At 43.6% G+C, this 21,992-nt stretch overlaps 1 protein-coding gene across 1 annotated transcript in view; it reads right to left on the bottom strand.

The window, feature by feature from the left end:
* The window catches only part of LOC142741824 (tetraspanin-18-like), a 73,886-nt gene that overhangs the window by 16,102 nt on the left and 35,792 nt on the right, over positions 1-21,992 (bottom strand). The window contains exons 2-4 of the mRNA XM_075851152.1: positions 8,258-8,452; positions 1,041-1,115; positions 815-913 (exon numbers count right to left, since the gene is read on the bottom strand). Coding sequence (XP_075707267.1) covers positions 815-913; positions 1,041-1,115; positions 8,258-8,452 — 369 coding nt within the window. The remainder of the gene's footprint in view (positions 1-814; positions 914-1,040; positions 1,116-8,257; positions 8,453-21,992) is intronic.

Below are 21,992 nucleotides of genomic sequence, written 5' to 3'. Positions count from 1 at the left end.
AATGACTAAGTAAAAAGTGGGAAACATGGGTTTTGGGTATTGGGGAATTGTGTGGAAAGAGGCTAAAAAGCAAATATATATCTTTTTTGGTTTTCTGGTATATACTGCTGTTTAAAAATGAATTAAATTAGATTGAAAGTTGAGAATATGGTTGTCTTGAAAGCTTTTAATTTGGTGTGACATGAGATTTTATGTATTTGTATTTTTGTTTGTGTACTCATGTTTCAAGTTTATCAGAAAAATATTTTCTATGTACATGACTTTATTAATAATTTCCTGCATTATAACATAAATGTAAACAGTATCTAGGTCACTATTAAATTGGACAGAATAATAACTATCAATAGAATGTGTATTTGTATATATGGGCTTATAAGCTAGTAAACCCGCTTATTGTAAAAATAGAACAATAAATTTGGTTGGTAATAATTATGTATCTGATTTTATTTTATTTCAATAATGGAACATGAGCTCCTTTTTTAAATTGGATTTTGGATTTTGTTATGGAATCGTTGCGGATTTGCCGTGGATTAGCAATGGGATCCGTGGGGCAATTTTTTTGGACATATCCTAACTGTAATGGGCTGTGCACCTGTGTGTCCATCACATGACCTGGACCGATTGAAGTAAATATAAAGGTTTCTATTGAATGACCGCAAGCAGAGAACTTGAAAACTGTAAGAAATTATACATATTTATCTGATACAGAAAGTCAATTAGAAAACTTTTTATAATATAATGAATTACATTTATTTCAGTATGGGAATTATTTAGAAGATATTTGATACTTGTAATGATCCTCAATAAATCTTACTGCAATCATAATGCTGTTCCAAGACTGGCTGAAAACTTCTGAAGAATTGTCTCCTTTGTAATAATTCTGCAACTCAAACAGAAAATGTTCTTCCTTAATCTGTAGAGAGGTAACCAGAGTTAGAGGAAGGTATTTGGATATACTCCATGAGTTAAAAAATTAAACATTTCAAAATTCTATAGCAGACTAAAGTATGCAACCTCTCCAAAATTGTGTGTGTGCTTACCACTTTCTGATAGGTCAAGGCCAGAATAACACCAACAAGTTCCACAGTAAAGAAGAGCAAAATAAGTATAAAAAACTGTAATAAACAAAAATATAATGTAATATATTAGTAAAAAATAATCTTTTAAGTTACTTGATTATTTTGTCATTTAGATTTGAGGAGAACTAGCAAGGTATGACGTTGGCAATATTGCCGCTGCATCACCGTGTCTCTCTTACAAGACTCTGTTACCCTATTGGATGGATAAATCCAGTCTATATGGCCTATGTGCACAGCAGTATTACAGAGTTGGGTTGGATGGAACTGTAATATAATGCCCATAACCAGCAATTAGCCAAAACTGTACCTGCTTTTCCCTCAAATATTATACTTGGTATAAGTTTTGGCATGTTCCAATGCATGCCATGTTACAGCAGTATTCTCCCCTAGAAGCATTGCTCATGGAGTCACCATTGCCTTGGACTAAGGAATTTATTTAATATTATTTAATATTGAATGTACTTATCTACTTTGATATTATATATACGTTTCAAAATGTATCAATGTAAAGGCTAACTGGAACTGATCCTACTTATCCAGTAAAACAACTAACTAAAATGTAAAATACACTAGCTTCATAGAAAAGCTAAATTAAGAATGTTAAAGGGGTTTTCCCATGAGAAACAATTATGCCATATCCACAGGATATGTCATAAATGTCAGATAGATGCAGGTCCCACCTCTGGGACCTGCACCTATCTCCAGAACGGGGCACCCTAAACCCCGTTCAGCCGCTCTGTGTTGAGCGAGAATGAGGTGAATACCGACCATGAAAAAGGTTATATGGTCGGGAGTTACGTAAACAGCATAGCTCGCTGAGCGACACTGTTTCTGTGAGTCCCATAGAACTGAATGGAATTTATGGAAATAGCGTAGCTCGCATGCTACGCTGTTTCGTAACTGCCATTCACCACTATGGGAGTTATGGAAACAGCGTAGCTTTTTCGTAACTCCCGACCAATTAATCAGTAAGTGGCCGGGAGTCAGCGAGATCAGGCAAAGCTAGAACGAGGTTTAGGGGGCCCCATTCTAGAGATCGGTGCAGGTCCCAGAGGTGGGACCCACATCTATCTGACATTTTTTACATATCCTGAGGATATGTCATAAATGTCTCTCATGGAAAAACTCCTTTAATATAAAAAAATATGCCGGAGTTTCAAAGAGAGTACCCTTAAGCCCTTAGTGACCACCAATACACCTTTTCACGTTGGTCACTAAGGGGCCTTAGGCTAGGCCGTCGCCTTTTCACGTTGGCCCAGTCTAAGTCCTGCACGGGTCTCCCATGCAGGCTGGAGCCGGGGCTCTGCTGTCTGGTGACAGCTGGGCTCCTGCTCCAACACCCGTGATCGAAGTTTACTTAGATCGCGGCCGTTTAACCTGTTAAATGCCGCCGTCAATCGCGGGTCTCCGATGGGGTGTCATGGCAGCCGTGAGCTTGATAAAAGCCCCCAGGTCTGCCCTGGATATATGCCTATTAGGCATATAATGAATAAATAAGTCCCATGCACCCCAAAACAGTACCAATCAAAACTACGTCTTGTCACGCAAAAAACAAGCCCAAAAAATCACTACATTGATGGAAAAATAAAAAGTTACGGCTCTTGGAAAGCAACGATGCAAAAACAAATAATTTTAGTTCAAAAGTGTTTTTATTGTGCAAAAGTCGTAAAACATAAAAAAACCTCTACATATGTGGTATCACCGTAATTGTACAGACCCATACAATAAAGGTAACATGTTATTTACGCCGCACAGTGAACAGCGTCAATTTAAAAATGCATAGAACAATGGCGGAATTTCAGTTTTTTTTTATAATCCCCCCAAAAAAAGTTAATAAAAGTTAATAAAAAAATTAGATGCACCCAAAAATGGTGCTATTAAAAAGTACAAATAATCCCGCAAAAAACAAGTCCTCATACAGCTATGTAGAGGAAAAAATAAAAAAGTTATAGCTCTTTGAATGCAACTATAGAAAAACGAATAAAATAGCTTGGTTTTTAGGGCCTAAAATGGGCTGGTGACTAAGGGGTTAAGACACAGCTATTTTGGGCCTTGGGGAAACCGTATTAGGGCTTGTTTTTTTGCAGGCCAAGCTGTATTTTTTTAATGGTACCATTGTGGGGTACATATAATGTATTAAAAAAAACTTTTAATAGCTCTTTTTTCAAAGGGCAATGGAAAAAAAACAACACTAAGGCTGGATTCACACGAGCGTGGCGTTTTTGCGCACGCAAAAATGCGGCGTTTTGCCTGCGCAAAAGCCACTTAACAGCTCCGTGTGGCAGCAGCATATGATGCGCGGCTGCGTGCTTTTCGCACAGCCGCCATCATAATGACACTCCATTTGGATGTTTGTAAACAGAAAAGCACGTGGTGCTTTTCTGTTTTCATTCATCCTTTTGACAGCTGTTGCGCGAATCACGCAGTTCGCACGGAAGTGCTTCCGTGCGGCATGCGTGGTTTTCACGCACCCACTGACTTCAATGGGTGCGTGATTCGCGCAAAACGCCCAAAGAACGGACATGTCGTGACTTTTTTTCAGCGGACTCACGCTGAGTAAAAATCACACACATGTCCGCACGGCCCCATAGACTAATATAGGTCCGTGCAACGTGCGTGAAAAACACGCGCGTTGCACGGACGTAATTCCCGTTCTTCTGAATAAAGCCTTACACTATTGTTTTTTGTGTTCGCTTTTACGCCGTTCACTGTGTGGAAAAAAATTACATGTTAACTATATTCTGCGGTTCGTTGTTTTTTGTGGGACGAGTTGTATTTTTGGCGGCACCATTTTGGGGTAACATTCATTTTATTGGTTAACTTTTTTTTGGAGGAGAAAAACAGCACTTCCACCATAGCTTTTTGCCCTTTAAATTTACGATGCTCACGTGCGACATAAATAATGCCTTCATTCGATGGGTTGGTAAAATTACTTCCCTAATAAACTTTATTAAATTTTAGATTAACTATTTTTCTTTTAGTCCCACTAGGAGACTTCAAAATGTGACCTACTGATCTCCTATATAATGCTTTGGTATACCAGTATACCAAAGCATTATTGCCTGTCAGGGTAAAACTGATATGAAATCTGTTAAGCACAACCTAATAGGCATATAGCCTTGGAAAGCTTGGGGGCCTTTGTTAGGCCGACATTGGTCAGTACCGATCGTGTCGCAGGGCACCTATGGGCAGGGCGGTATTTAGGGTTCATGCTGTCCTAGGCACTTTTAGGGCTGTCGCTCCCTATAACTGTTGCAGGTTTTACCTAGCCATTGAATTTAATAGAGAAAACCTGCAACAGAAAACCGGCGATTCTACAACATAAATTGACATGCTGCGAATTTGAAAAAAAACGCACTGCGGGTGAATTTATGATTTTTTTTTTCGGTGGGTTATTTACGCAGCGTGTGGATGAGATTTGTTCAAATATCATACAATCTACTGCTACTGTATTACGCTGCAGATTTTTCGCAATGAAATCCGTTGTGAAAATCTGCAGTGTTTACGCTACGTGTGGACATACCCTAAAAGAAATGCTCAGTGCTACTCCATTAATATTCCCTCCCCTGCTCCCCACATGAACACTGGGGCCCATTTCCCTTATTATTGATCAGGTCACAGTTTATTATTTTTTAGAAAGAAAAAAACACTTCCCTTCTCGACTGGAGCAAAAAACGCCCTGCCGGTTACCTCAGTATATCGTCCTACTTTTAAAAGTAGATCAATGAACTGAGGTAACCTGGGACCATGTGATCTAAACAAACCTTTGACAGCTTCGAGCGGTCACTGTTTAGTTTAATGTCACAGACCCAGGAAGGTAAGTATAATAATCGTTTTGTTTTTTTAGTTATAAGTTTTACTAATGTGGTTTTTTTTTGTGTGTTTTTGTACAGGTTCGGTTGTTGGACTACGTCTGATTCGAGGACTACTTTGATTACAGCGGGTTTTTTTTTCCTCAATAAATCGGTTAACGAGAGTTGTGTGGGGGCTATTATTTCTATAAAATATTTTTTCTGTGTAGGTGTTTTTTAACTTAATTACTACTGCCTTAGTAATGGCAGCTGTCTGAATGACAGCGTCCACTACTAAGGCGGGGCTTAATGTTAGCTGGTGAAGAGGCTAACACTAACCCCTCCCCCATTATTACCCCGTTACCCACCACCATCAGGGGTGCTAGGAAGTGCAGGGTACAATCCAGTACCCGACCATCTGAAGTGATGGTTGGGTACTGGGGCGGATGCAAACTGGTATTATTAGCCTGGGAAAGCCCAAAAAACAATGGCAATTCCCACCCTGGTAATGCTAGGCTGCCGCTGCTTTATTGTATCTAGCTTGTTATGAAAAATAGGGGGACCCCAGAAAAAATATTTTATTGAAATAAAAACCCCTACACAACCCTTGTTAAGCAATTTATTGAAAATAAAAACACCATCATCAAAGTAGTCCTTGAATCCGACGTAGTCCAACGACCAAACCTGTAAAAAAAACACCCAAAAAAACATTAGTAACATTAATGAGTAAAAAAAGCAAAACCATTATCATACTTGCCTTCCTGGGTCTGTGACAGTTAACTAAACATTACTGGTTAATTTACATCATGTGGTCCCAGGTTACCTCAGTTAATTGGCCTACTTTTAAAAGTAGGCCAATGAACTTAGGTAACCAGCGACAAAATGATGTAAACTAACAAATGACAGCTCAGGTGATGAATTTTGAACCTCTGCGTGCCTCACATTAATATTAATTAACCCCATCGTGTTTCTCTGGCCAATCCTTAACATGTCTTATAGACTAAGGAGCACTGGTGAAGCGCACCCCCGCCCTCCTGCCCTGTTAGTGACCTGACGGCTGGCCAGTCATGTCACCAGTTAAGTTTTTTAATAAAAAAAAATATATACGATCCTCCAGTGTTTAGTGGTAAATATGGCCCTGCCTATAGGTAACAGGGAGAGCCACTCCTTCTGTAGTCACTTAGATGCCACGTTCACCAGTGACCGTGGCATCTAAGGGATTAAATGGTCGGGATTGGAGGTAACGATCCCGGTCGTTGCAGCGGGATGTATGTAGCACAGCACAATTACAACAATTTTTTGGGAGAAACTGATGCTGAATATTTACTCAAATGTATCAAATTCACACACAAGCATGCAAGAACTTGGTGAATTCGGTGCACATCTGACAAATTTTTATTCATGTACCACATTATGCAAATGGCCATATTATTATGTACACATCATCCCATAATTCTGTTTTCATTTGGTCCTCAAAATGTTAGCAATATATGTAAGCTATTAGTTTAGGCGGGTGCCAGATTATCAGATTTTTGTCTGACTACTAATTTAGTATGAATTATAGGGGTTTGTGTCCTCTATGCACTACCTGGACTGTAGGTGGAGTATATCCATTGTGATTAACCCTCTGATGTCTAGTGTCTTGATCCAGTGAACAGTCTAAGGGTATGTGCACACACACTAATTACGTCCGTAATTGACGGACGTATTTCGGCCGCAAGTACCGGACCGAATACAGTGCAGGGAGCCGGGCTCCTAGCATCATAGTTATATATGATGCTAGGAGTCCCTGCCTCTCTGCAGGACAACTGTCCCGTACTGTAATCATGTTTTCAGTACGGGACAGTAGTTCCACGGAGAGGAAGGGACTCCTAGCATCGTACATAAGTATGATGCTAGGAGCCCGGCTCCCTGCACTGTGTTCGGTCCACTACTTGCGGCCGAAATACGTCCGTCAATTACGGACGTAATTAGTGTGTGTGCACATACCCTAAATGTTACACTCTCCTCCCCCTACCTGTTGTTTGCGTACAATTGAGCTGCGGCCAAGTTTGACGCTATTCTTTTTAACATATGTCTAACCAGCATTAGTCTTTTATTTTGACTTCTGCCTCCTAATCTAGCCGTTTTTCTACACTGTTATAATGTTTTCATTGTTCATGCCTTAAAGGGAATGTGTTGCCAGCAAAACATGTTGTTTTTTTTTTAGTTAAACAGTTAGTGTATAGGTGATTAAACATTGTTCTAATTTTTTATTTTTTTTCGCGAGTCAGGAAATATTATAAATTGGATTCAATTTATAATATTTCCCAGCACTGGTCACTAGATGGAGCCATTCCCAAAATTGCAGCATTGCATGTGGTAAAGCAACCACATTGCTTTATGCTGCAAAATTGGGTAAAAATCCCTCGCTCTAGTGAGCTCTCAGAATCCCCCCCTCCTTTATCCTGGCTAGTGCCGGGAGAAACGAGGGGTTTGAACGGTCTAACCTCCTACACTGTGTGTCGCCATTTTTGAGCTAACACACAGTGTAGTAGGATTACATACAGTAGTAAACACACACTGAAACACGAACATACATAGAAATAACTTACCTGCTCCAGTCGCCGCCGCTCCCTCCGGTCCATCTGCTCCGTCTGCTGCCGCTGCTCCATGTGCACAAGTCCGGAAGCCGCGACCGGAAGTAGTAATCTTACTGTCCGGCCGCGACTTACGGTCCACAGGAAAATGGCGCCGAACGCCGCGCATTTCAAATTGAACTGTGTGGGAGCGGCGAATGCGCCGTTCCCACACAGCGGCGTACACGATAGTGGATGGAACGGGCCCCGTTCGCAGTCCCTATGGGACTGGAGCTGCCGTATTCCATGTCTGTATGTGTCGTTAATCGACACATACAGAAATGGAAAAAAAAATGGCAGCCCCCATAGGGAAGAAAAAGTGTAAAAATAAAAAAAAGTAACACACAAACACACAAATTAATCCAAACGTTTTTAATAAAGCACTAACATCTTTAACATATTAAAAAAACATTTTTGGTGACACTGTTCCTTTAAAGGCCTCTGTTTTGGCATGCTTACATTTATTTTCATTGTGGCCAATTTTTTGATGACCCTATTTGCTCCCTTGCTTATTTGAAAACATTTTCCAATTAAAAAAAATATATATATATCAATCCTGTGCTTGATACAGCTACCTGACACTAGCCTTTCATCCACTGCATTTCAGACATTAGGGTGATTGCGGAAGACTTTGGTAACTTGAATATTATCCAATATTATGAAATAGCCAGGTATATAGATATCATATATTTTCTTTTTGAAGAATAACTAAACCTATCCACCAAACCTCTGGTTTTAAAAACATTTAATGTTTAAATGACAAACTCACCACTAAGAGCAGAGGTCTGTTTTCCCGAATTGCTCCAAAACATCCCAAGAATCCAAGAAGTGAAAGGGCTACTCCAACAAAGAGCAGGATGTACCCACCAGTGCTTAATAAAGGGTTAGAAGTGAAAAGATTCTGGAATCCATCGGGATCAGCAACAATCCAAATACCTATTCCTAAGAGGCAAATACCTCCCAACTGCAAAAAAAGTTCAATGTATTATCAGATATAGTAGTAAAAGATAACAACTTTAGATAAGGTAATAACATTATAATGCAAAATAGGCTTGAATCATTAATAAGGAATATGTTTATATCATAAAGTTAAATAAAACCTAAACTCTCTGCCCGAAAGGCCTTGATTAGGAGCAGGGTTCCCCAAACTGTGGCTCGAGACCCCTGGGGGGTCATGTGTAGACCTCCAGGGGGTTGCGAGACACTCACTGTTTATCCGGTTCCAACTGTATCAGATGAATTCAATGCTGGAGCCGTGAGCAGTTCAGAGCAGAAGGGCGCGATGTAGTGAAGTCATCGCGCCTGTTTGCGCCGAGTCACTCATAGCACAGACCAAAGGAGGAGAAGGATCTCCTCCACTCATCGTCGGAACTGGGCTAGGTAAATAACTATTTTATTTTATTATTTCTATTAGTCACTATGGGGGCATTATACTGGGTATGGGGATGGGAGGTGATATGGGCCAATATGCTGAATGGGGGCAGCTATGGGGGAATTATACTGTGTGGGGGCAGTTATATGGGCATTATACTGTGTGGTGGCAGCTATAGGGGCATTATTCTGTCTGGGGCACTTATAAGGGCATTATACTGTTTAAGGGCAGCTATAAGGGCATTATACTGAGTGGGCAGCTATATTGGCATTATCCTGTGTGGGCATCTATAGGAACATTATACTGTGTGGGGAGGCACTATATGGGCATTATTTTGTGTTGGCAGCTATAGGGACATTATACTGTGTGAGGATGCACTATATGGGTATTATTTTGTGTTGGCAGCTATGGGGACATTATACTGTGTGGGACAGCTATGGGGGCATTACACTGTGTGGGGATGCACTATAGGGGCATTATCCTGTGTGGGGAGGCACTATAGGGGCATTATACTGTGTGGGGGCAGTTATGGGAGCATTATACTGTGTGGGGGCAGCTACTGGGGAATTATACTGTGTTGGGCATTATACTGTGTGGGGGCAACTATGGGGGCATTATACTGTGGGGGGGCAACTTAGGGGCATTATACTGTGTAGGGAGGTGCGTGCATTTTTCAGTGCTACTTTCAGCTGCGTGGGAAGGGCTCGGCGGAGACCGAAGAGGAGACCGCGGCAGAGCACGCTGCGGAGCCGCGCTGTGTGAATGCACCCTATAGTGAGAATAATTAGGTAATAGATTATATAGGTGATGTGAGAAGTAATCTTTCTGGCCCGTTTTTTGAATGGGATTTAATGCCTTTTGGTACAAATACACAGGAAATATCATTAAAAAGGTGTAGCTCAAAGGTGTTTTTCTCCTTTCCTTTGCTCTCTATTGATGCAGCTGAGAAAATGTATGTGTATACTGTATATATAAATATATATATATATATATACACTACCGTTCAAAAGTTTAGGGTCACTTAGAAATTTCCTTATTTTTGCAAGAAAAGCACAGTTTTTTTTCAATGAAGATAACATTAAATTAATCAGAAATACACTCTATACATTGTTAATGTGCTAAATGACTATTCTAGCTGCAAACGTCTGGTTTTTAATGCGATATCTACATAGGTGTATAGAGGCCCATTTCCAGCAACCATCACTCCAGTGTTCTAATGGTACATTGTGTTTGCTAACTGTGTTAGAAGGCTAATGGATGATTAGAAAACACTTGAAAACCCTTGTGCAATTATGTTAGCACCACTGTAAACAGTTTTGCTGTTTAGAGGAGCTATAAAACTGACCTTCCTTTGAGCTAGTTGAGAATCTGGAGCATTACATTTGTGGGTTCAATTAAACTCTCAAAAGGGCTAGAAAAAGAGAGCTTTCCTGTGAAACTCGACAGTCTATTCTTGTTCTTAGAAATGAAGGCTATTCCATGCGAGAAATTGCCAAGAAACTGAAGATTTCCTGCAACGGTGTGTACTACTCCCTTCAGAGGACAGCACAAACAAGCTCTAACCAGAGTAGAAAGAGAAGTGGGAGGCCCCGCTGCACAACTGAGCAATAAGACAAGTACATTAGAGTCTCTAGTTTGAGAAATAGACGCCTCACAGGTCCTCAACTGTCAGCTTCATTAAATAGTACCCGCAAAACGTCAGTGTCAACATCTAGAGTGAAGAGGCGACTCCGGGATGCTGGCCTTCAGGGCAGAGTGGCAAAGAAAAAGCCATATCTGAGACTGGCTAATAAAAGGAAAAGATTAATATGGGCAAAAGCACACTGACATTGGACAGAGGAAGATTGGAAAATAGTGTTATGGAGAGATGAATCAAAGTTTGAGGTGTTTGGATCACACAGAAGAACATTTGTGAGACGCAGAACAACTGAAAAGATGCTGGAAGAGTGCCTGACGCCATCTGTCAAGCATGGTGGAGGTAATGTGATGGTCTGGGGTTGCTTTGGTGCTGGTAAAGTGGGAGATTTGTACAAGGTAAAAGGGATTTTGAATAAGGAAGGCTATCACTCCATTTTGCAACGCCATGCCATACCCTGTGGACAGCGCTTGATTGGAGCCAATTTCATCCTACAACAGGACAATGACCCAAAGCACACCTCCAAATTATGCAATAACTATTTAGGGAAGAAGCAGGCAGCTGGTATTCTATCTGTAATGGAGTGGCCAGCGCAGTCACCAGATCTCAACCCCATAGAGCTGTTGTGGGAGCAGCTTGACCGTATGGTACGCAAGAAGTGCCCATCAAGCCAATCCAACTTGTGGGAGGGGCTTCTGCAAGCATGGGGTGAAATTTCTCCCGATTACCTCAGCAAATTAACAGCTAGAATGCCAAAGGTCTGCAATGCTGTAATTGCTGCAAATGGAGAATTCTTTGACGAGAGCAAAGTTTGAAGGAGAAAATTATTTCAAATAAAAATCATTATTTCTAACCTTGTCAATGTCTTGACTATATTTTCTAGTCATTTTGCAACTCATTTGATAAATATAAGTGTGAGTTTTCATGGAAAACACAAAATTGTCTGGGTGACCCCAAACTTTTGAACGGTAGTGTATATATATATATATATATATATATATATATACATACATACTGTAATGATGGGGGTAAGGAAACAGACAAGTGAGCCCTAATCTACCCGCCACTCAGTCCCTGCCTACTTGCAGCGACCCGCCTAGGCGACGGGTTACAACTGGGCGACGGTCCCTACGCTAAATAAGTGCACGACAGACAAACAGACAAGGGTACACAGAAGCAAGGGAAAAGGGGCAGTTGCCCACGGAAACACCGTGAGCAACAAGAGTGGTGAACGAGCCGAGTCAAACCAGGAGTGTACGAGGTACCAAACGCAGAGCAGGAGAGTAGTGAACAAGCCGAGTCAAACCAGGAGTGTACGAGGTACCAAACGCAGAGCAGGAGAGTAGTCAGTAAGCCAGGGTCAATATGAAGCAGGGTCAAATGGTTCAAGAAGCTGCAGCAGGGCCAGGAAACAAAACGAGAAGAATCACAAGCAAGGAGGAACAGGAAAGGCAGGTATAAATAGACAGAGGGCGGGAGTTAGCTCCATCTGGCCAGGCTGTGATAGGCTCTCCCACTCCTAAGCCTGCCATCCTGAGTGGTGGAAGATAGAGTCAGTCTCACAGACATAGAAGCAGGTGCAGACTGATTACCTATGGGCGTGGATACAGAAGCTGTGCCTGGCAGATCCTTAACAGTACCCCCCCTTTTATGAGGGACCACCGGACCCTTTCTAGATGGACCTGGTTTATTGGGGAAACGAAGGTGGAACCTCCTGACCAATACCCCAGCGTGAACATCCTGAGCGGGTACCCAAGTCCTCTCCTCTGGCCCGTATCCTCTCCGATGGACCAGGTACTGGAGGGAGCTTTGGACCATCTTGCTGTCCACAATCTTGGCCACCTCGAATTCTACCCCCTCAGGGGTGAGAACGGGGACAGGAGGTTTCCTCGAGGGAGCCAAGGACGGGGAGCAGCGTTTAAGGAGGGAGGCATGAAACACGTCGTGTACTCGAAAAGATGGGGGCAACTCCAGTCGGAAGGAGACAGGATTGAGGACTTCAATGACCTTGTATGGCCCTATAAACCGGGGAGCAAACTTCTTGGACGGGACTTTAAGGCACAAGTTCTTTGACGATAGCCACACCAGATCCCCGACCATAAACAAGGGGTTAGCAGAACGTCTTCTATCTGCCTGAGTTTTTTGTATGCTCTGGGACGCCTCTAGGTTCTTCTGAACCTGGGCCCAAACTGTGCACAGTTCCCGATGAACGACCTCTACCTCGGGATTGTTGGAACTACCAGGTGAAACGGAGGAGAACCGTGGATTAAACCCAAAATTACAGAAAAAGGGGGAGACCCCTGACGAGTTACTGACCCGGTTATTAAGGGAAAATTCGGCGAGGGGAATGAATGAGACCCAATCATATTGACAGTCAGAGATAAAACACCTTAAATATTGTTCTAGAGACTGATTAGTCCTCTGGGTTTGGCCATTAGTTTCAGGATGGAAGGCAGAGGAGAAGGACAGATCAATCTCCAACTTTTTACAGAAGGCTCTCCAAAACAAAGAAACAAATTGTACCCCTCTGTCAGAAACAATATTGACAGGGACCCCATGGAGACGCAGGATGTGTTTGACAAACAAGGTAGCTAACGTCTTAGCATTGGGTAGTTTTTTGAGGGGCACAAAGTGGCACATCTTACTGAAGCGGTCTACTACAACCCACACCACCGACTTGCCTTGAGATGGAGGCAAATCGGTGATAAAATCCATGGAGATATGGGTCCAAGGTCTCTGGGGAATGGGCAAACAACGTAGTAAGCCCGCTGGTCGGGACCTGAGAGTCTTGGACCTAGCACAAACCTCACAAGCGGCCACGTAGGCCTTAACGTCTTTAGGCAACCCAGGCCACCAGTAGTTTCTGGCAATAAGGTGCTTGGTACCCAGGTTGCCTGGATGGCCAGATAGTGCAGAGTCATGATTTTCCCTAAGTACCCTTAGCAATTGCAGGGGAACAAACAGCTTGTTCTCAGGAAGGTTCCCGGGAGCTGAACCTTGATCAGCAGCAATTTCAGAGACTAAAGCAGAATCAATAGAGGAAATGATTATACCTGGAGGCAAAATACAAGCAGGATCTTCCTCCGAAGGAGGGCTGGCCATGAAGCTACGCGACAGTGCATCAGCCTTAATATTTTTAGACCCAGCCCTATAGTTAACCAAAAAATTGAATCTGGTAAAAAATAACGCCCATCGAGCTTGTCTCGGGTTTAGCCTCCGGGCAGATTCTAGGAAAACCAGATTCTTGTGGTCGGTAAGGACTGTTACCTGGTGCCTAGCCCCCTCCAGGAAGTGGCGCCACTCTTCAAATGCCCATTTAATGGCTAAGAGTTCGCGGATGCCAATATCATAGTTACTCTCGGTGGGTGAAAACTTCCTGGAGAAGTAGGCACAGGGACGGAGATGGGTGAGGGACCTGGTACCCTGGGACAAGACAGCCCCCACTCTCACCTCGGACGCGTCAACCTCCACGATAAATGGCTCCATTTGGTTGGGCTGAACCAACATCGGGGCCGAGATAAAGCACTTCTTAAGGACCTCAAAAGCCTTGACAGCCTCAGGAGGCCAGCGGAGGAGATCAGCACCCTTGCGAGTGAGGTCCGTAAGAGGCTTAGCGATGACCGAGAAGTTAGCAATAAATCTCCTGTAATAATGAGCGAACCCCAAGAAGCACTGTAACGCCTTCAGGGAGGCAGGTTGGACCCATTCCGCCACAGCCTGGACCTTTGCGGGGTCCATGCGGAATTCATGAGGAGTGATGATTTGACCCAAAAATGGTATCTCCTGCACCCCAAACACACATTTTTCGGTCTTCGCAAACAGTTTGTTTTCCCGAAGGACCTGGAGCACCTTCCTGACATGCTCAATGTGGGAGGACCAGTCCTTGGAAAACACAAGTATGTCATCAAGGTACACTACAAGAAATACCCCCAGGTAATCTCTTAAAATCTAATTTATGAAATTCTGGAAGACCGCGGGAGCATAAGGGCACGGCCAGACGTGGCGGATTTCCTCCGCAGCTGTCCGCATCAATGCCGCACAGAATCTGCGTTGCAGATTCTGCGGCGGATCTGCCCAAAATGTGCAGTAAATTGATGCGGACTAGCTGCTGCGGACTGCGGGAAAAGTGCTTCCCTTCTCTCTATCAGTGCAGGATAGAGAGAAGGGACAGCACTTTCCCTAGTGAAAATAAACGAATTCCATACTTACCGGCCATTGTCTTGGTGACGCGTCCCTCTTTCGGCATCCAAGCCGACCTCCCTGGATGACGCGGCAGTCCATGTGACCGCTGCAGCCTGTGATTGGCTGCAGCCGTCACTTAGACTGAAACGTCATCCTGGGAAGCCGGACTGGAGACAGAAGCAGGGAGTTCTCGGTAAGTATGAACTTCTATTTTTTTTAAAGGTTGCTGTATATTGGGATCGGTAGTCACTGTCCAGGGTGCAGAAACAGTTACTGCCGATCGCTTAACTCTTTCAGCACCCTGGACAGTGACTATTTACTGACGTCTCCTAGCAACGCTCCCGTAATTCCGGGAGCCCCATTGACTTCCTCAGTCTGGCTGTAGACCTAGAAATACATAGGTCCAGCCAGAATGAAGAAATGTCATGGCAAAAAAGCAAGACGCATCCGCAGCACACATAACATGTGCATGACAGCTGCGGACTTCATTGCGGAATTTAGAATCTCCATTGAAGTCAATGGAGAAATTCCGCCATGAGTCCGCAACCAGTCCGCCACTAGTCCGCAACAGACAGAGCATGCTGCGGACACCAAATTCCGCTCCGCAGCCTATGCTCCGCAGCGGAATTTTACGCATCGTCTAAACGAACACTTCTAAATAGAAGTGGAAGTCAATGGAGAAACGGCTCCGCTGCGGATTAACGCTGCGGAGTGTCCGCAGCGGAATTCAAGTGAAATTCCGCCACGTGTGAACCCAGCCTTACACAACCCAAAGGGCATGACGAGGTATTCGAAATGACCTTCGGGAGTGTTAAACACAGTCTTCCACTCATCCCCCTCTTTGATGCGGATAAGGTTATACGCCCCCCGTAGATCAAACTTAGTGAACCATTGGGCCCCCTGAACCTGATTAAAGAGATCAGGAATCAAAGGAAGGGGATACTGGTTCCTTACAGTGACCTTATTCAAGTTACGGTAGTCAATGCATGGCCTAAGACCACCAACCTTCTTCCCTACGAAGAAGAAGCCAGCACCTACCGGAGAAGTAGAGGGGCGAATGTAGCGCAATCGTATTCTCTATGCGGAGATAACACTTCGGAGGCCTCCTTAGAGAAAACATCAGCGAAGTCCTGAACAAACTCAGGTAGCGTGTTCACCTCCTCAGGGGGAGAAATAGAATTAACAGAAAAACATGACGTCAAGCATTCATTACCCCATTTGGTAAGATCCCCAGTATTCCAGTCAAACGTGGGATTATGCAACTGCAACCAGGGAAGGCCTAAAACCAAATCAGACGATAATCCCTGCATCAACAGTACAGAGCACTGCTCCAAATGCATGGAGCCAACAAGGAGTTCAAAAACAGGGGTATGCTGTGTAAAATAACCATTAGCAAGAGGAGTGGAGTCGATACCCACTACTGGGACAGGTTTAGGCAAATCAATCAAAGGCATAGCTAGAGACATAGCAAATTCCACAGACATGATATTAGCAGACGACCCTGAATCCACAAAGGCACTGCCGGTAGCAGACCTACCACCAAAAGAGACCTGAAAGGGAAGCAAGATTTTATTACGTTTCATATTTACGGGAAAAACCTGTGCGCCCAAGTGACCTCCCCGATGATCACTTAGGCGCGGAAGTTTTCCGGCTGCTTATTCTTATGCCTAGGACAGGTGTTCACTTGATGCTTGTCATCCCCTCAATAGAAGCAGAGACCGTTCTTCCTGCGGAATGCTCTACGTTGTTGGGGGGACACGGAGGCCCCGAGTTGCATAGGTACCTCCGAGTCTTCCGTGGAAGAACGAAGCAACGGAACCTCGGGAGGCATCATGGGGGAGTCAGAGGAGAAAACACAAAAACTTTCACGTTGTCGTTCCCTGAGACGTCGGTCAAGTCGTACCGCTAAAGCCATAACCTGGTCTAGGGAGTCAGAAGAGGGATAGCTAACTAGCAGGTCTTTCAGGGCGTTCGACAGACCCAACCTAAACTGGCACCTTAAGGCAGGGTCATTCCACCGAGAAGCTACGCACCACTTCCTAAAGTCAGAGCAATACTCCTCAACAGGTCTCTTACCCTGACGTAAGGTCACCAGCTGACTCTCAGCAAAGGCAGTCCTGTCAGTCTCGTCATAAATGAGTCCGAGAGCAGAAAAGAAAAGATCAACGGAGGAAAGTTCAGGGGCGTCAGGAGCCAAGGAGAAGGCCCATTCTTGGGGCCCTTCCTGGAGCCGGTAAATAATTATACCCACCCGCTGGCTCTCAGAACCAGAGGAGTGGGGCTTTAAGCGAAAATAGAGCCTACAACTCTCCCGAAAGGAGAAAAAAGTATTCCGGTCCCCTGAGAACCGTTCAGGCAACTTGAGGTGGGGTTCAAGAGGTGAGGTGAGGGGCACTACCATGGTAGCATCAGGCTGGTTGTCCCTCTGAGCCAGGGCCTGGACCTGTAGGGAGAGGCCCTGCATTTGCTGAGCCAGGGTCTCAAGGGGGTCCATAGTAGTGTGAGGGACCAGGGTAGAGTAGGTATATGGGCTTGTGATTATGTAATGATGGGGGTAAGGAAACAGACAAGTGAGCCCTAATCTACCTGCCACTCAGTCCCTGCCTACTTGCAACGACCCGCCCTAGGCGACGGGGTACAATTGGGCGACGGTCCCTACGCTCAATAAGTGCACGACAGACAAACAGACAAGGGTACACAGAAGCAAGGGAAAAGGGGCAGTTGCCCACGGCAACACCGTGAGCAACAAGAGTGGTGAACGAGCCGAGTCAAACCAGGAGTGTACGAGGTACCAAACTTAGAGCAGGAGAGTAGTGAACAAGCCGAGTCAAACCAGGAGTGTACGAGGTACCAAACGCAGAGCAGGAGAGTAGTCAGTAAGCCAGGGTCAATATGAAGCAGGGTCAAATGGTTCAAGAAGCTGCAGCAGGGCCAGGAAACAAAATGAGAAGAATCACAAGCAAGGAGGAACAGGAAAGGCAGGTATAAATAGACAGAGGGCGGGAGCTAGCTCCGTCTGGCCAGGCTGGGATAGGCTCTCCCACTCCTAAACCTGCCATCATGAGTGGTGGAAGATGGAGTCAGTCTCACAGACATAGAAGCAGGTGCAGACTGATTACCTATGAGCGTGGATACAGAAGCTGTGCCTGGCAGATCCTTAACACATACATATATATTTATTTAAATATTTTATTCTACTGATATTATATTCTATAAGGTATAGAGTTCAAGCAATTAAGAACTAAAATAAGTGAGAGAGAGGTGAGCTGGGATCTCTAGTACTCCCTTAGGCCCCATGCACACGACAGCAAAAAACCTCAGTTTTTGCGGACCGCAATTGCGGTCAGCAAAAACGGAGCCATTCACTTTCATTGAACACTGACACCTTTCCGTAGCACTACGGAAGGGTGTCAGTGCCGTGGAAATGTTCCGGGAATTATGGAACATGTCCGTTCTTTCGCATTTTGCGGGCCGTGCTCCCATACTTTGTGTGGGAGCACGGCCCGAAAATGCGGCTGTCAGTCAGCGGCTGGCCGTGCCCGCAATCGCGGGCACGGTCGTGTGCATGGGGCCTTACACAATATGAGATCTATGTGTGTTTTTTTCAATTGTAAGGACATTATAAACATAATGTGGCTTCATTGTCGATGAAATATGGATTATATCATATGTTTTGTGATAAATTCAGGTAGACTTATATATAACATTAGAGTAAGAAAAATACTGTGGTAGTTAGGTGAAGCCATAAAGAATTAAAGAACTATACATTTGATGTATCGTTGTACACTTTTTTAGGATACCTTTTTTAGGATGTTTTTATTGTATGTGTTATAGAGTGTTGTAGAAGTGGCCTATTAACCCCTTCCCTCTTTAGCCACTTATGAGCTTCCTGACAGAGCCTCATTTTTCAAATCTGACATGTTTTACTTTATATGGTAATAACGTCGGAGTGCTTTCACCTATCCAAGCGAAAATGAGATTGTTTTCTCGTGACACATTGGACTTTATGATACTGGCAAAATTTGCTCAATACGTTCAGTATTTAATTGTGAAAAACACAAAAATGTTGCGAAAAATTGAAAAAATTAGCATTTTTCTCAATTTAAATGTACCTACTTGTAAGACAGGCAGTTATACCACACAAAATTGTTGCTAATTAACATCCCCCATATATCTACTTTAGTTTGGATGTTACAAGGCTTAGAACTTTAGCAGCAATTCTCAAATTTTCAAGAAAATTTCATAAGGCTATTTGTACAGGGGCCAGTTCAGTTGTGAAGTGGCTTTGAGGGCCTTATATATTAGAAACCCCCAATAAGTCATCCCATATTAAAAACTGCACCCCTCAAAGTATTCAAGACAGCATTTAGAAAGTTTCTTAACCCTTTAGACGTTTCACTGGAATTAAATCAAAGTAGAGGTGAAATTTACAAATGTCATTTTTTTTTTGCAGAAATTAATTTTTAATCAATTTTTTTGTAACACAGAAAGTTTCACCAGAAAAATGGAACTCAATATTTATTGCCCAGATTCTGCAGTTTTTAGAAATATCCACCATGTGGCCCTAGCTTGCTTATAGACTGACGTACCGGCCTCAGAAGCAAAGGAGCACCTAGAGGATTTTGGGGCCTTGTTTTTATTAGAATATATTTTAGGCACCATATCAGGTTTGAAGGACTCTTGCAGTACCAAACCAGTAGAAACCCCCCACAAGTGACCCCATTTTGGAAACTGCACCCCTTGAGGAAATTATCTACAATGACTAAAGGAGAAAAAGCACCACAACATTTGTAAAGCAGTTTGGCCCGAGTAAAACAGTACCCCAGATGTGGTCATTAACGGCTGTTTGGATACACGGCATAGCTTAGAAGGGAAGGAGCGCCATTTGGCTTTTGGAGCTCAAATTTAGCAGGAATGGTTTTCGGAGGCATTGTCGCATTTGCAAAGCCCCATAGGGGACAAAACAGTGGAAACCCCCACAAGTGACACCATTTTGGAAACTACACCCCTTGAGGAAATTATCTAGGGGTATAGTGAGCATTTTGACCCCACAGGTTTTTTGCAGAGATTATTGGAAGTAGGATGTGAAAATGAAAATCTACATTTTACCCAATAAAACGTAGGTTTAGCTAATTGTTTTTCATTCCCACAAGGACTAAAGGAGAAAAAGCCCCACAACATTTGTAGAGCAGTTTGTCCCGAGTAAACCAGTACCCCACATGTGGTTATAAATGGCTGTTTGGACACACGGCATGGCTTAGAATGGAAGGAGCGCCATTTGGCTTTTGGAGCTCAAATTTAGCAGGAATAGTTTGCGGAGGCCATGTCGAATTTGCAAAGCCCCTGAGGGGACAAAACAGCGGAAACCCCCCACAAAAGACCCCATTCTGGAAATTACACCCCTAGAGGAAATTATCTAGGGGTATAGTGAGAATTTTGACCCCACAGGTTTTTTGCAGAAATTATTGGAAGTAGGACGTGAAAATGAAAATCTACATTTTACCCAATAAAACGTAGGTTTAGCTAATTGTTCTTCATTCCCACAAGGACTAAAGGAGAAAAAGCACCACAACATTTGTAGAGCAGTTTGTCCCGAGTAAAACAGTACCCCACATGTGGTCATAAACAGCTGTTTGGACACACAGCATTGCTTAGAAGGGAAGGAGCGTCATTTGGCTTTTGGAGCTCAAATTTAGCAGGAATGGTTTGCGGAGGCCATGTCGCATTTGCAAAGCCCCTGAGGGTACAAAACAGTGGAAACCCCCCACAAGTGACCCCATTTTAGAAACTGCACCTCTTGAGGAAATTATCTAGGGGTATAGTGAGCATTTTGACCACACAGGTTTTTTTGCAGAAAGTATTGGAAGTAGGACGTGAAAAGGAAAATCTACATTTTACCCAATAAAACGTAGGTTTAGCTCATTTTTTTTCATTCCCACAAGGAATAAAGGAGAAAAAGCACCACAAAATTTGTAGAGCAGTTTGTCTTGAGTAAAACAATACCCCACATGTGGTCATAAACAGCTGTTTGGTTTGCGGAGGCCGTTTGCGGAGGCCATGTCGCATTTGCAAAGCCCCTGAGTGGCCAAAACTGTGGAAACCCCCCAAGAGTGACTCCATATGGGAAACTACACCCCTCAAGGAATTTATCTAGGGGTATAGTGAGCATTTTGACCCCACAGGCTTTTTGCAGAATTTATTGGAAATAGGCCGTGAAAATGAAAATCTAAATTTTAACCAATAAAACGTAGGTTTAGCTAATTTTTTTTCATTCCCAGAAGGACTAAAGGAGAAAAAGCACCCCAACATTTGTAGAGCAGTTTGTCCCGAGTAAACCAGTACACCACATGTGGTTATAAATGGCTGTTTGGACACACGGCATGGCTTAGAATGGAAGGAGCGCCATTTGGCTTTTGGAGCTCAAATTTAGCAGGAATAGTTTGCGGAGGCCATGTCGCATTTGCAAAGCCCCTGAGGGGACAAAACAGCGGAAACCCCCCACAAATGACCCCATTCTGGAAATTACACCCCTAGAGGAAATTATCTAGAGGTATAGTGAGAATTTTGACCCCACAGGTTTTTTGCAGAAATTATTGGAAGTAGGACGTGAAAATGAAAATCTACATTTTACCCAATAAAACGTAGGTTTAGCTAATTGTTCTTCATTCCCACAAGGACTAAAGGAGAAAAAGCACCACAACATTTGTAGAGCAGTTAGTCCCAAGTAAAACAGTACCCCACGTGTGGTCATAAAGGTCTGTTTGGACACGGCATGCCTCAGAAGGGAAAGAGCACCATTTGGAGTTCAAATTTAACTGGAATGGTTTGCGGAGGCCATGTCACATTTGCAAAGCCCCTGAGTGGCCAAAACAGTGGAAACGCCCAAGAGTGACTCCATGTGGGAAACTACACCCCTCAAGGAATTTATCTAGGGGTATAGTGAGCATTTAAAAAAAATGTTTCAATTAAAAATCCATAGATGTGTTATAAACTTTGAAGCACTCCTTTATGCACAGGCCAGGTTTGTCGGGGCACATTTCACAATGATAAGTTGTGTCTCGTCTTCTCACCCTTTTGTAACACACTTTACACCTTTTTTGGCTCCTTCCCTTTTTACCAGTGGAGGGGATTTCGCCAGGAAAGTGTTACCCTGGTACAATACGTGGACCATCGCATCTAGAAGTACTGGGGCCCTCCCCTTCCTGGTTCCCAAATACAAGGGCCTTAATAACCCCTTCTTGAAACTGAAGCAATGTCCCTGTCCGGCCTGCACATTGGTATAGCACGTAAGCGTTATACAATGCCATCTGTACC

Source organism: Rhinoderma darwinii, chromosome 2, assembly GCF_050947455.1.
Source record: "Rhinoderma darwinii isolate aRhiDar2 chromosome 2, aRhiDar2.hap1, whole genome shotgun sequence".
Taxonomy (NCBI): domain Eukaryota; kingdom Metazoa; phylum Chordata; class Amphibia; order Anura; family Rhinodermatidae; genus Rhinoderma; species Rhinoderma darwinii.
The sequence above is the reverse complement of the archived record's forward strand: the minus strand, read 5'-3'. Positions and strand labels throughout refer to the sequence as shown.